The 14658-nt window shown below is 39.8% G+C and overlaps 1 protein-coding gene across 6 annotated transcripts in view; it reads left to right on the top strand.

The window, feature by feature from the left end:
* The window catches only part of NRP1 (neuropilin 1), a 163101-nt gene extending 151790 nt beyond the window's left edge, over positions 1–11311 (top strand). For 4 of the 6 annotated variants that reach the window (XM_036027501.1, XM_036027499.1, XM_036027503.1 and 1 more), the window contains 4 exons: positions 3530–3804; positions 4287–4383; positions 6476–6526; positions 8487–11311. In XM_036027501.1, the coding sequence (XP_035883394.1) occupies positions 3530–3804; positions 4287–4383; positions 6476–6526; positions 8487–8776 (713 nt within the window). In that variant the 3' untranslated portion in view covers positions 8777–11311. The remainder of the gene's footprint in view (positions 1–3529; positions 3805–4286; positions 4384–6475; positions 6527–8486) is intronic. The other 2 variants (XM_036027505.1, XM_028505490.2) reach the window with 2 other exon arrangements.
* The last annotated feature ends 3347 nt before the right edge of the window (positions 11312–14658 follow it).

Here is a 14658-nt window from a genome sequence, read left to right on the forward strand (position 1 = left end):
TCCAAATTTAACAATGATCAAATCATAGGAATCTCACTTTATTATCCCCGACTCTGGACTATTTTAATGGAAGTCCAGACATATATTATATCATCTCATTTATTTACAGATGAACAAACAATAAATGAGCTTCATTCTTGTTCTCTCTGGACCCTTAAGGTAGAAGTGGATCAGGATGGAGGGGTTCTTATTCTTTTGGGGGTGATTTTAAATCTGAGAAGGTAGAAACCTCACCATACCCCAGGTCACAACACCTCCCCTCCCTGCCCCATCTTATTTTCCATTTAAGTCTAATTGGTGGCAGAGGGATGAGCTGGGGAAGGGAGGAGACTGATAGCAACCACTCCAGTGAACTCTTCTGTCTACTCCTATCTTGTTTTCTTCATAGTCATTTCATTCCCCAATTTGAGGAGTGGTATAAAGAACCAGCAGTGTCCTGCACAAACACACATACACACTGACAAGAAGCATGCAACTCACAAAAACTTCCCGTACTCAGTGATGCTCACAGGACTGCTTACTCAGTATTGGCTTCCCCCAGATACACCAGAGGGGCATTTGCTGTTGCTGAGAGATCTCATTAAGCAAAGTTCCCCCATGCTAGTGTTTTGGGCCAGTGGGTCAGTGAGCCGATGGATGGGCAGAGGGTACTTCATGCCTTTCCCATTTTGTCATTCACTTTTCCCTCAGCGAATATAACCATTAAGTAGGTCAACTAGGCTTCCTTCCACCACATCTAGCTCCTTGCCTAAAGAGAATGACAAGGAAATTGGATAAAATTGGACTCCTTCAATTCTGAGATACTTTCAATTGAATCTCAAGACAAGCAGTTTTAGAAAACTTAAAATACTTTGACTGTCAATGGCACATATAAATGTCATCAAATTAACCAAATGCAATTAGCTGGAATGAAGGTAGTAATGGTGGAGAAATTTATGCAAAGTAGAGCAAAATGGCTCAGTGGGATCGGACACTCAAAGAAGGTTAAAAGCGATGTTAGCCAGAGACAAAAACTGAAAGGCTCACAGAAGTGAAGCACTAATAGAGAAAATGCAAACAGTGCTCCTGACCCAGAGCTGTGACAAAACCCCTAAAGGGGAAAATACCAGCACTGTGTGTATTGAGTATCAGAAGAGGAGGGCTTGTCTTAGGGTAATAGCTGAGGAGTGAGATTTCTTCAGCAGGATCTGCGTTTTGTGTTCTCCCAGACACCCAGATTTATTTAGCTTAGTGCCAGGCCTGCCCCGACTGGCAAGAGCCTCCCACAGCACTAGTAACACAATCACTTGCTGAGAGCAGTGGGCAAGCCTGACATCTGAAAGGCAGGGCTTGTTGACGTGAGGAAATATAGGTGGAGAAACCCTGCACAGCTCACATGTGCACAGACCGATGTGCCAAGGGATGTGGCACTTTGCAAATAAGACATGAAGATTGTTTTTAAACTTAACACTACCTAGGTACAATATCCTGCTGCATTTATCCTTTTGAATTTATTTCAAGGAATCCCACTTGTTTTTCTGCATTTGACCTCTAAGAATGAAGCTGTGTACCTCCTCAGAGAGGATTCTTGAAACCCAGAATCTTCACCTGGTTCACTGGGCACATGACACCTGAGCAGCCCCATTGTTACATGGTAGATGTATTGGGCACTGGAGATGCATGTGTAAAAGAGGGTGGCCCTGCCCTTAAAGAGCTCCCAGTCTGGCCGTGGGTAGAAATGATCACAGTGCAGTGGAATGAGAAAGCCCCATGTCAGAAGTGATCTTGAAAGACAAGACAGGAGGAGTCAGAGAGAGCAGTTCTCTCTTAGAGACACTGTAAGCTCAGCCTGTGCAGGAATGACCTGTGCAGAGATGTGAAGGGAAGGGGTCTGTATTTCAGCAGATTGCCAGTGATGTGATTTGGACAGATTCCCATGTGAAGCAGTTAGATATGGGACAGGAGATGGGCTCAAGGCAGTGAGGAGCATTTTAAACAGAAATGTGACATGATCAAATTTTTCAAAGTCCACAAAGGTAGCAGAGCCAAGGCCGGAGCAGAGGAGCAGATCTCTCAGACAATTTTCCTCCTACCCACGTCCACCTACCTTCTGTCTGCACCTATTCTCTGACTTGCCCAGATCAACTCCATGGGCTCAATAAACATGTTTCCTCTCTGCAGACCTCCAACTTCAGTCTTTTTCCACAAGATTGTGGGAGGAAGTAGAGGCAAGATGGGTGCATTGTCTACCTGTTCACTAGCTGTCTTGTTAGGCTAATCCACTATTCAGCTCAGTGAAATGGTACTGCCTCCCAGGCGGGCCACCGCCACTTGCTAAATGAGTCAAATAAGACAAACCCCAGGAGTGACTTAGCCTAGTCACAGGGGACCTTCCATAAGCACTGAGAGCATCAAATATAATACTGGAGCTTGTGATTTGTATCTGCTCTCTCCTTTTCTTATTCCACCTGTCAGTTTCATTAAGCATGTTTCAGTGCAATCTCAGATAAGCAGCCAGGTGAAGGAAGAAAGCTGCCTGCTGACTCATCCACTCCCACCTGGACACTGTTGACACAGGTGAGCAGATGCAAGGATCTGCCCATGTGTGCACAGTGAAAAATTACTGTACCTCACAAATACACACCTCCTGGACAGCAAACAAAACACCCTCCTGCCCACTGAGGCCTGAGCACCAGATTCACACTTACATCAGGTGAGGCAGAGAAGAGGCAATTTTTATTTACAGAGAAAACAGGGAAACATGAGTTGTATGTTAGATCAGGTGGTGGTAGGAGGTAATGTTCCCACTGTGGGTAATTAAAAGCAAAGCCAAAAGTAAGTCCTCACAGCTCCACAAGTGTCTATGTTGCCAAAATGCCACTTCCTAATAAGCCTCGAAAATGCAACCTTGCCTCACCTTGAATCAGAACCCTGCATCCCGCAGGAGCCAGGGTCACAGTTGAGACTGAAGCTCTTGGGTTTATTTCAGGAATTTATAAGCTACTGAAATAAACTAGGGAAAACTAATCTGAATTTCAGGAAAAAAATATCACTAGATTATTTAGAAAAATGCAGCTTTCTTATTATCAAGCAGTTATAGTGATCAAAGTATCATCAACCAGAAGCCTTGCTGCTTGAATGATAAATAAGAACATGTTTAAATAACTGCATTCCATTTCATGTCTGTGTTCACACAGGTGCTGCTGAAGCAATCTTAAAGTAGCATGAAAATAGCTCTGCCCTATGCTTTTGGTCTACTTTCAACGGTGCAGAGGCGCTTTGAGTCATAGTCCACGTCCATACAACAGTGCACTTGGAATGAATGATGTCTCAGTACTGCTTTGCAGCCTTATCCCAACTTTGTGTCCATTTACAGCAGCTCATAGCAGAGCCTTGGGTCCCCAACAACTGTACCCTGTCCCCTTTCCACTGCAGGTTTGGGTTCTTGGTGCTCAGCCCCAGAGAGAAGTTTTGAGTGGTGGAAGTTTAAAGAAAAGAACAAAGGAGTCATAAATTTAGGCACTCTCCCTAATGCAGTTTTTTGTCAGAGCAGGAGATGGCAATTTCATCTACTCTCAAGCCGATGAAAATCAGAAGGGCAAAGTGGCTCGCCTGGTGAGCCCTGTGGTTTATTCCCAGAATTCCGCCCACTGCATGACCTTCTGGTATCACATGTCTGGTTTACATGTGGGTACGCTGAGAGTCAAGCTGCGCTACCAGAAGCCAGAGGAATACGACCAGCTGGTCTGGATGGCCATTGGACACCAAGGAGACCACTGGAAGGAAGGACGTGTCCTGCTACATAAGTCTCTGAAACTTTACCAGGTAAACTCCTTCCCAGAGTGGGGAGGGAGGCTGCTTAAGGGACACAGGGGTCATGTTCTAAGATTATCAAATGAGCTACAGGAATCATTCCAAAAATTATTTCAGGGGTTTCCCGAACCTGAGATATTGCTGCAATGATGATAACCTCAGTAGCATATTTCAGTGTCCTGGATTACAGGAATAGAACCAATTTGCTGAGAAAAGGGCGAATATGTTATTTTATGATCTATTTTGGGGCTGTCACAATGAACTTTCCTTTTATTTCCTGCTTTTTTCAGTTTTAAATTTTATATTATGAAAAAGAAAGTGTGAGGACAAGTTTTATGCCATCTCCTGGTAGTTAATATGGATTGCCGTGTAAAGTATGTGGTAATGTGAAATTTCATGAAATTTTGTGCCATAACTTGAACTGAGCAAGCATTTGTAAACACTGCTATTTGGGACTGAACATTTTAATACTGTGGAAATGATCTAATTTTTAGGTGATTTTCGAGGGCGAAATTGGAAAAGGAAACCTTGGTGGGATTGCGGTGGATGACATTAGTATCAATAACCACATCTCACAAAAGGACTGTGCACGTAAGTACCAGTTCTGTAGAAACCAGTGGAGCATTTGCCCAGGGCAGGATTCTTGCCATGTGATGGGCTCTGTCTTGCTCATCTAGACCTGGAATTTCACTCTGGCTTATAAGCATATCATGTGACATCAATATTCTGGTACAACAGGGCAAATATCAGGTCAGTTTACCTTTAGCTACCCCATTACCTAACCTATGTCATTTAGAATGTCTGATTGGTTCCTTACAAAACTACAAAATGATGTGGACTCCAAAGATCAGAGCAAAGAAAAACTCTCAGTTTATTGGCTATATATGCCATGCCAAAACTTTTTTAATGAGCAGTGGAAACTCAGACATCTGGAGAATTCTAAATATTTGTGTGCATAAATAACACAGCAGGACTTTGAAAACTTTTATCATAGTGATTTTAAGATTTATATTGTTAATGAATCATAGAAGACATGATTATTTGCTGTATTATAAAAATGTAGGTATTTCTGACTCTAAACTATTTGAAATGATTCAAAAGAATAAATTAAATTTAGAAACTGCCTAGTATTTCAAAGTTTCTTTATTTATTGGTCTTTTATATATATAGGATAAAAGTCAGATTAGTAGAAAACTAACCCATATTTCCTAATTCTTAAATATAGATTTATAAATAGCATCACTAATGGCAACAGAATGGAATGGTAATTAGTCTTAAGCCCCATTTGTTACACTTAAATTCTTGTTATATATTATTATATAATAGGATGTTAATTGTAACAAAATGGAATAAGTCCTTTGGGTGGACTTAAGGCAAAGGAGACCTTTGGCTATAATGGGTTTTTGGTCACTACAGCAATTTACAAAGCTTTTAAAATACAACATATTGAATATACATAATCCCTAAAGCAACAATAATTTGACAGCATCAAGAAATTAGGGAAAATAAAAGAGCAGTAAATAAAATCTCCTTTTTCGTGCTATGTAAGGAAATATATTTAATGTCACACTAGTTAGCAAATCTTCATAGAAGAGGATATTTCAGTTGGAACTACTTTACAAATTCCCCATATCCAAGTCTACACTGCTGTTAAGAGATATATTACATGTAGTTACACAGTGCATGTAACACCATTGCTTTCCTATTCCAGGGTGAGGGTGATGACAATGATGTTTTTCGAATGTAGAACAAACTCCACAAACTAAAACAAAGAAATTCAGTGCAGCTCAACAGGTTTTAAATGACTGCCTACTATATGCAAAGCAGCATCCAGTGCTTCTGTTAACGTATGGAAGCCTGAGACAATTCTGTGAGCCCTTTCCTTTTCATGTGAGTGCTGTACTTTGCTGTAGCTGTCACTAGGCACTATACTCAGAAGTCGCAGCTGAAGCCCCGTTAAACACTCTCTGTTGCTGTACCATTAAAAAGATGTCTAGGATAATTATATAATCACTCATCAAATATTTATTGAGAGACCCCTATTGTGTTCTGGACACCGTTCTAAATGCTGGGGATATAGCAGTGAACAAAGTACTGAAAATCCCATCGTCTCTGCTCAGAACCATAAGGGATGGTTCTCTATCCATGCTGGAACTCTACTTTTTCCAGAGACTTTTTTTTCATTTTCTATGTTTTGTTTTGTTTTGTTTTTTTGTTTTGTTTTGTTTTGTTTTGACACAGGACACAGTCTCTTGCCTCAAAGAGCTGGCATAGTTTCTGGGAAACCAAACCAACACTCATCAAACTTAGGAAGCTGTTACCTACAAAGGCACTGGCTGGTAGCCATATGAACAACCCCACTTTAATTTCTTATTTTCACCAAATTTCCCACACTCCAGATGTCAAGACTGTTTTCCTCTACCCTTCTTTGCTCCTAAACAGCACACTCTGGCTGATAGCACTGCCATCTACATGGATTTAGTGCCACTGTATAATCATTTCACAATGCCTCTATCACTCCACAGTTGTATGGTGGGTCAATTGTACTCAAACTTCAAAGGAAAGCCAGCTGAGCCATGAGCGTGTGTATGTCTGTATGTATATGTGTAAGGTTTATGTATTCTGTGTGATTGTATTTTGTTGGGTGTTCAAATATCTCTTTCGATTTTGTTTGACTTGTCAGGACCAGCAGATCTGGATAAAAAGAACCCAGAAAATAAAATTGATGAAACAGGTAAATTTGTCTTCCTGACCAATTTTTAAAATGATTTCCTATGGCTTTCATTCTATTTATAGGAGAATTTTCTGTCACAGTGCAATCTAAGCTACCCTGAAGCTGTAAGACTCTGTGGCAGTCTGGCTTGTGCACGTGGTTGAGGCCTAGGGTGGGGTGCCAGCCAGGCCCTTCCCTCCCTAAGCTGGAAGAGGCCTTAGAGGGTAATGAAGGGAATCCGGCTCATTTTATAACTGGAAACAGAAAACTAGAGAAGACAGAAACATACCCAAGACCTGCAGTGATTTCCACACTGTAATTTGAAACCAGTGCAAATACTTGAGCCTGGTTGGTATCTAGAGATGGTCTTTAAAGCAATGGAGCCCCATGTCTGTGACAATCTGTTGAGTCTGGTCCATCTGCTACCATCTTCCTCTACTGGAACCCTAGTTTCATGATGATGATGGTAAGGATGTATTGAGGAGCTAGTCTGCCGCCACTCACTTTACTTGCCACCTAGGTTATCTCTATAATCCACAGCTGCTCTCTGAGGTATATTTATCCCCATTTTCAGATGAGAACCTGAAACTCCAGGCAGTGGCTTGTCTGAAGTAGCACCGCCATTTAGGTGGTAGCCTGCAACTTGAGACTGATTTATTTGAAAATGTGCTTTCTTTGAACACTGCTTGTTGATCCAATTCAAGACATTTGATCAGAGTTAGGTCTTGTATGATGTTTTTTTTTTATTTCCAGAAGTTTCCATACCTCCCAACCAGCAGCTGTTAATCATTGGACACTTGTCCCAGCCCTGCCCATCAGCATCAACATCTGTTGCTCTTAGCAATGTGGTCCTACGATAGCCAGACTTTGACTTGACAGAGACATGTGGCTCATTTAGCTTAGCTACATAGCCTGCTCTGAGATGTAAACTTTGTTAAAGGTTGTTTCAAAACAATGTTTTATTAAGGGAGAGAATATTAATATGCCCCCAGGGGTTGTTTGCCCCTATTTAAGGACTTGCATCTTATATTTTTAGTTTTCTTTGATTAGACTCTTTGTTGATCTGAACACCCTAAGTAAACACCATGCACAATGAGCATTAGCATTTTAGTCTTGTTTCTAGTACCAGGTAATTAATTAGACTCAAAACCCACGTTCATAATCCCTCATGTTCTACTCGAAAGAAAACATTTCTCCAAGGACTGAATTGCAGGGCAGCATGACTTCTCCAGTGAAACCACCAGGACTGCACAGATGCTGATTCTTAAACATGTTCTTTTCAGCACAGCACAGACTGAGTCTCTAGGTTGAAGCCATACATAGCCCCTTTTAAATGTCAGCAGCAAGCATTCCTTTGTTCTGAATGATCTCTTTCTTCAGTAAAACCACTGTAGACTTGGAAGAATGCCTGACTTGAAGATTTTTACACGTGGGAAACAAGCCATGTGTCAACCATGCCAGACACTGGACATGCCCCCAGGAAAGGGCAGCTCAGACGGTTTCCTGGTGCCTAGATAGGATCAGGGGAATGCACAGGGTTATGGTTAAATCCTCTGCTGGACAAATGTGAGACTAAATGTTTAAGCTTAGTGACTATATCTGGCCAAGGACTAAAAACACAGATTACAATCTAGCACAGGTGGTGGGTTACATGAAATCTGAATTAGATTAGAACATAAACCACACTGTTTACCCAAAATCAGTTGTTTCCATATGCTAGGCTAGCTAGCTGTCAGGGCCACAGCTCCCCAGTTACCCTCCCCCACACCTCCATTCCCAACAGTGAATCAAACACAAACCTACATGTTTTCCAGTATCAGGGAGCCAAACCCCACTTCAGAAATCCCCCACAGGCTCTGGGGAAAGAACAGAAAACAAGCATGTGATTTTTGTCTTTATCCTTACTTTTTTCTATTGTTCTCTCGCCTTCCATCTGGTATCTTGGCAGTGCTCATGCTGCCAATTTTGTTTTTCTCCCCAGGGACTACCCAAGGATATGAGGACATAGGAGAACGGGACGAGAACATCTCCAGGAAGCCGGGCAATGTGCTGAAGACATTGGACCCCATCCTCATCACCATCATAGCCATGAGTGCCCTGGGTGTGCTACTGGGTGCTATCTGCGGGGTTGTGCTGTACTGCGCCTGTTGGCACAATGGGATGTCAGAAAGAAACTTATCTGCTCTGGAGAACTATAATTTCGAACTGGTGGATGGTGTGAAGTTGAAAAAAGACAAACTGAACACACAAAGTACTTATTCAGAGGCATGAAGGCAAACAGGTGAAAAGACGAGTCGGAGAATTGAGGTAGAAGGGCATAAGAGCAACTTGATGTTGATCTTTCACTGGACAGGCTGGGAAATGCGTTGATGACGCTGAGCCAGGCTTTTCTCAGGAGCTTCAAAGAGTATGGCCGACAGATATGAACAAGTTAGCTGTGTTAACAATCAGAATCGTGTACAGCCAGCTTTTTTCTGTTGGTTTAATTTGAATAAGCAAATGCTGGTGTTGAGACCAAGTATGATTGACTTAATGATTCATTTTGACTCCCCCTCTCTCTTCTTCCTTTTATGGATACTTTTCAAAAGCTGTGCAAAATCCAAGATGCTGGCGCCTAGTGTACCCCTGGGGCCCTTTTTATGGACATGCTCTCTGTAGCCCATTGCCCAGAGTATGTTAGAATAACCACATTTCAGTGGACTCCTAAAGCTGTACCTGTGTGTAATTGCCCACATTGTGCATAGGCAAAGAAGGATTAGGATCTTTTATTTTGAAGTTCTATAGCCTCAGTACCAACATAGTGTGTCAGCTCTGTTTATGAAGCAATACCGTCCAATTCCCTTGATGTTTTCCAGTGTTGTACTAAACCTCGTGCTTGTGAACTTCATACAGAAAACTACCATTATCAGACACTGCTGGCAACTGGGTGTGCTGCCAACAAACACAACAGAAAATCCTCGGCACTGGCTAGTCCATGTCCTCTGAAGTGCCTTTTTGTTTGTACTGGTTCACATTGTGTTACATTAACAACCTGCTCTTTCCTTGCTGGTGAAAGCCCAGCTTCTTAATCAAACCCTGGTGGCCCACTATCTAAGAAGAAAGTATATTTTAGTGTGAGACGTCAGCCCCCGGGAAGGTAAGGGCTGGGAATATTTGGCAATGTGGCTTAATTGCTCTGCTTTTTCCGTAGTTGAATTTCATGTCTCTTGATCCTTTTGTATAAAGCTGCAATATGCTCTCCTATGGTTCTTTCATATGGAATGTATTTTCAAATGTAAACTCTTTCTCTCCTATCTCTCTGTCTTTTTTCTCTCTTAGAATTTAAGCATTTGCCATTGTCCAGAAAAGAATTTGCAGCTTTAACCTGCTGGCAATGGCAAAGAATTTTACTAGACTTTATGTTTAAAAGTAAATAAATAAGGGAAATTTCTAACTCTGCTCTCCAAAGTCTAACTTTGGTTTTCTTGTTAACTGGTTAAAGTGACAGTATCTTTTTTCCTTAAGCTGTTTGTCTGTCCATTCCCATGATAGAAATATTTGCATTTAATAAAAATAATGACAACTTGAGAGGAGAAATAATACCAATTGACTTTCAAGTGAGACTCAAAGAAAGGACTGGGTACAATTCTTCAAATGTCCAATAATATGAGATTTTTACATCTACAATAGGCAAAAATGCTCCCTAAGATCATCTTGTTTTGGTTTGGGTAAGACAAGAAAGTGAAAAATAAAACAGTTAATTTAAGAAAGTGGCTGGAAATTCTAGTGCCTGACAGTGAAGTATTTGGCGTATAAAAAATTAGTAAAGTCAAAACAAATGTTTTTAAAAATCTATTTAGCAGCAACCCTGAGAAAACAGACTTAAATGAATGTTTTTAGAAACTTCCTCTTGCTCACAAAGAAAAGGCCTGCCTTGGGACTGGGAAGACCTGAGCTTCTAACAACTCAAAGAAGTAATTATCTTATCAGGAAACATGTTAATTAATCCAGAGAAGTCTTTGGTTGTTTTCAGTCTGTTTGTGTCATGTCATGTTGTACCTAAGAACCTTTAGATCTCCCTCCCTTCCTGCATTGCTATAGGTCTCACTTAAAAACGTTTGTGGGAGCTGCATTTGCATCTTGGAGGAGACAGTCCATTCATCTTCCTTTAACTGGATTGAGAATGTCTTCTATTTCCAGGAAAGCATTGATCACCATGAATGAAGAATAGATTTTTATCCCCAGAGGCATTCATTCAGTTGCCATAATCATATCAGGACAAAAGCACTAAGACTTGATTTTTTTTAAGACAATAGACTTAAAGTTGTCCTCATTCAAGGAAAAATGATACTGAAACTTTAAATTTTAAAGTATCTTGCACTGATAAATATATTTAAAAATTATATGTTTATAAAGTTATTAATTTGTAAAGGCAGTGTTACAAAATGTTCAGTTTATATTATTTTAGATTGTGTCATAATTTTAAAGGTGTAAAATAACATATTTTTTCTTTATTGAAATCTATAAAACTACTTTCTGTAGTAAAATGTTTTCATTTTACTGGTATATTATTCCTTCATGTTTTGTACCATCATAAAATTTTGTGCAAATTTTTTTTACAGAAATTTTTATTTTCTATGACAAAAATGACACTTGTAAATTGTTTCAAAATGAACAGTGAAGCCTTAACTTTAAATGACATTTGTATTCTCAGACACTGAGTGGCATAAAAACTGCATAGAACTGAACTGTAACTTAAATTCCAAACTATGACTACTACATTCCAAAGAAACAGTTGAATTAAACATTTTCATAAGATATCCCAAACCTGATGGCTTTTATTATATTAGCTTTGTTATTATTAAAGAAACTGGTATTATTCCAGCATCAAATAAATTTCAAGCTTTCTTTTAAGTTCTCTTTTAACAGTAATATTCTAATAAGAAGAGAAGATTAAGAAGAGATTTCCTGAAGGTAGAATACCAGCCCAAATTGGACACTTGTCAAGATAATGAATAGAGAATTAGCCTTATAAAGGGAAGATTTCCAATGCCAAATTTTGTGTCAAATGTTCTATATTCCACTTGGTAAAGTTTCTTTTTTTAATAAAATTCACAAATACCTGTTGGCCAAGTGTTCTTGTAGAAAACAGGTCATAAATCTGATGGTCTTTATGCATGTACCTGACTAAGTTTAAATATAGAGGAGAGTTGATCATGGCATTACCACTGGATATATGGTAATTCTTAGGAAAAATTCTATTCCATCTGGGACCAAAATAGTAGCAGGAGTAGTAGTAGTAGCAACAACAAAACCAATGGAAGTATTGAGCTAAAGTATGTTGAGTAGAACCCTGTCGAAAACTTGTTATATTATTGGCCTCATTATCCACAGATGAATAATTCTATCTATCTTCCTCTGATTGTAGGAAAACTTACTTCTGAAAGCATAGGAACTCCATGCGAGGTAGGCTGGTCTGCCCAGCTCTTTGTAGTGAATCAATATTTCTGCTTTTCTCTGGATGCTTTATACATTTTATGCCTTCTCAGATTTAACAAGAATAGGGTATTTTCCCTACTGGATGGATTTTTAGGTCTCTCTGCTTAGAGAAAAGAGTCAGAGATAAAGGCAGTGCAAGTGATCACTTGACTGAACTTAGATTGTATTTATGCTTATTGATGTTTCTCAAAACCACAATGACTTGCAAGGAGTCTATGAGAATTAATCCAGAAATACTTTTTGAAAAATGCTTAGGCCCTTGGACTAATATCATCTCTGTTTCATTGTTTGAGAAGACCTAAAATATAGACGTTTTTCACCCCTTTCTTATACCAAGTTAGTGGCTAATCTAGCCTTTTCTTATTGGGTTTAATGAGCTAAATCACCATGCAGTACTTCCCAAAGTCAGGAATTAAATGTCATGAGGATTGAAACTTGTAACTTAAAACATGAAAATTATTTGTTGTTACATCTTTTGTCTTACCTGCTAACTTATTAATTGCCACTAGGGATGAATTGCACTATATCTTTTTGCAAATCAAATGGATTTTGCAACATTCCATAAAGTTCTGTTTCCCAATGGTAATTATAGCTGTTTCATTGCAAAACAATTCTGTCAAGAATTAGCTCTATTTTCCTAAACTATATTCACCAAGGGATCTTCAGCATTTTTCAACTTGGAGGTTGAGAAACCTGAGTGAAGAGAGTCTCAAATTGAGTAGAACTGAACACCAAGAAGCATGTGAGATCAGGATGATAACTGACATTTTTAATGTAACAAAGAAACATTGCAAAGTGATACAGATGAGAGCATCATGTTATCCCACACATCTCACTTGACTGTTAGCAATAAAGGTCCTATGAACTGATCCCATCATATCAAAGTAAACCCTGCTTCATGGAACTCTTCTATGGTAATGGCAGTAAACTTTAATTTGAGACCATTAGCTGTTTTCACAGCAGCTCTCAAGGTAAGGTAAGTTCTATAAGTATTCCACTTTATCAGTAAGCAATCCAAAGTTTAGAGAGGTTGAGTAAGAATCCAGGATATATCTGGTCTCATCCCCTTTCCACTACTCCTGTCATTCCACAGCCCTGCATTTTCCCATGAGATTCTCATGCAGGGCCTTGCTACTCAAGAACCACCAGCAGCAGTACCCGATGCCTGTTAGAAATGCAGAGTCTCAGGCAACACCCCAGATTTGCTGAGTCATTTTAATAATATCCCCAGGTGACCTGTATTCGCACCCATTTAGGTGTGAAAAGCTCCTACATAGCCTGCAATTGCACTGAATCAGCTGTGAGAGAGTTTGCCTTGCTTCCAATGGTGGTTTGGGACTCAGATGGGGAAACGTCCTTGCAGGTTTCACAAAGCAATTTTCAGAAGAGTCTGAGTGCAGAGCAGCCTGGAAAACAGAGTAAAATTAGTCAATTAGAAATCCCACTCAGAAGCACTTTGCGGCCATTTTGACTGATCACTTGTGAGGGGCCTAAATGTGGGCTTTTCTGATAAGGAAAGATAAGGCCAGTGAAATGTTTTGCTGTATAAAAATTTCAAAGTGCTACAGAAACAGAGCAAATACTCTGTGATTCATCACAGGGTGGTCAAGGGAGGAAGGGAAGAAGCAGTTTGCGAAGATGTTAAAATCCTGATAGTAAAACTACACAAACCCTATATTTAATCTTTCTTTGATGATTTCTAATCTCGTTCCTTAGGGTCCTTGTCACAAATAAGTGAGCAACTGTCCAGAATAGAGTTTTGTTGTCCAAAACTTTTGAGAAGGTTTTTCTATAGAGAAAGACTATCTGTCTCCACATCTGAATGGCATGGTACCTATTATGATGAGGGGGTTCAGTAAATGTCTGATTTTCCTAGCCAATACCTAATTTTACCACTGCCCTGTTAATGGAGTTGCAAAGGCACTTGCTCTGGCAGAATTAACAGGCATGCTGACCATGATGTCACCACTGAGTCTTGCATTTGTGAGGCCTGAATGAGATAACTTGCCAGGTCCTGGTTCCTTGTGATGATCCTTTCAGTGACATCTTCTCTACTTCATTTTTTTTAAAGATTTTATTTTTTTAAATATATTTTATTGATTATACTATTACAGTTGTCCCATTTCCCCCCTTCACTCCCCTCCACCCTGTACACCCTCTCCCACCCATATCCCCCCTTCAGTCATGTCCATGTGTCATACTTATAATTTCTTTAGCTTCTACATTTCCCATACTATTCTTACCCTCCCCCTATCTATTTTCAACCTACAATCTATGCTACTTATTCTCTGTACCTTTTCCCCCTCTCTCCTCCCACTCCCCTGTTGCTAACCCTCCATGTGATCTCCATTTCTGTGGTTCTGTTCCTGTTCTAGTTGTTTGCTTAGTTTCTTTTGGTTTTCTTTTAGGTGTGGTTGTTAATAATTGTGAGTTTGCTGTCCTTTTACTATACATGTTTTTTCTTTATCTTCCTTTCTTAGATAAGTCCCTTTAACATTTCATAAAATAAGGGCTTGGTGGTGATGAACTCCTTTAACTTGACTTTATCTGAGAAGCACTTTATCTGCCCTTCCATTCTAAATGAGAGCTTTGCTGGATAGAGCAATCTGGTATGTAGGTCCTTGTCTTTCATGACTTGGAATATTTCTTTCCAGTCTCTTCTTGCCTATAAGGTC

This window comes from Phyllostomus discolor, chromosome 1 (assembly GCF_004126475.2).
Source record: "Phyllostomus discolor isolate MPI-MPIP mPhyDis1 chromosome 1, mPhyDis1.pri.v3, whole genome shotgun sequence".
Taxonomy (NCBI): domain Eukaryota; kingdom Metazoa; phylum Chordata; class Mammalia; order Chiroptera; family Phyllostomidae; genus Phyllostomus; species Phyllostomus discolor.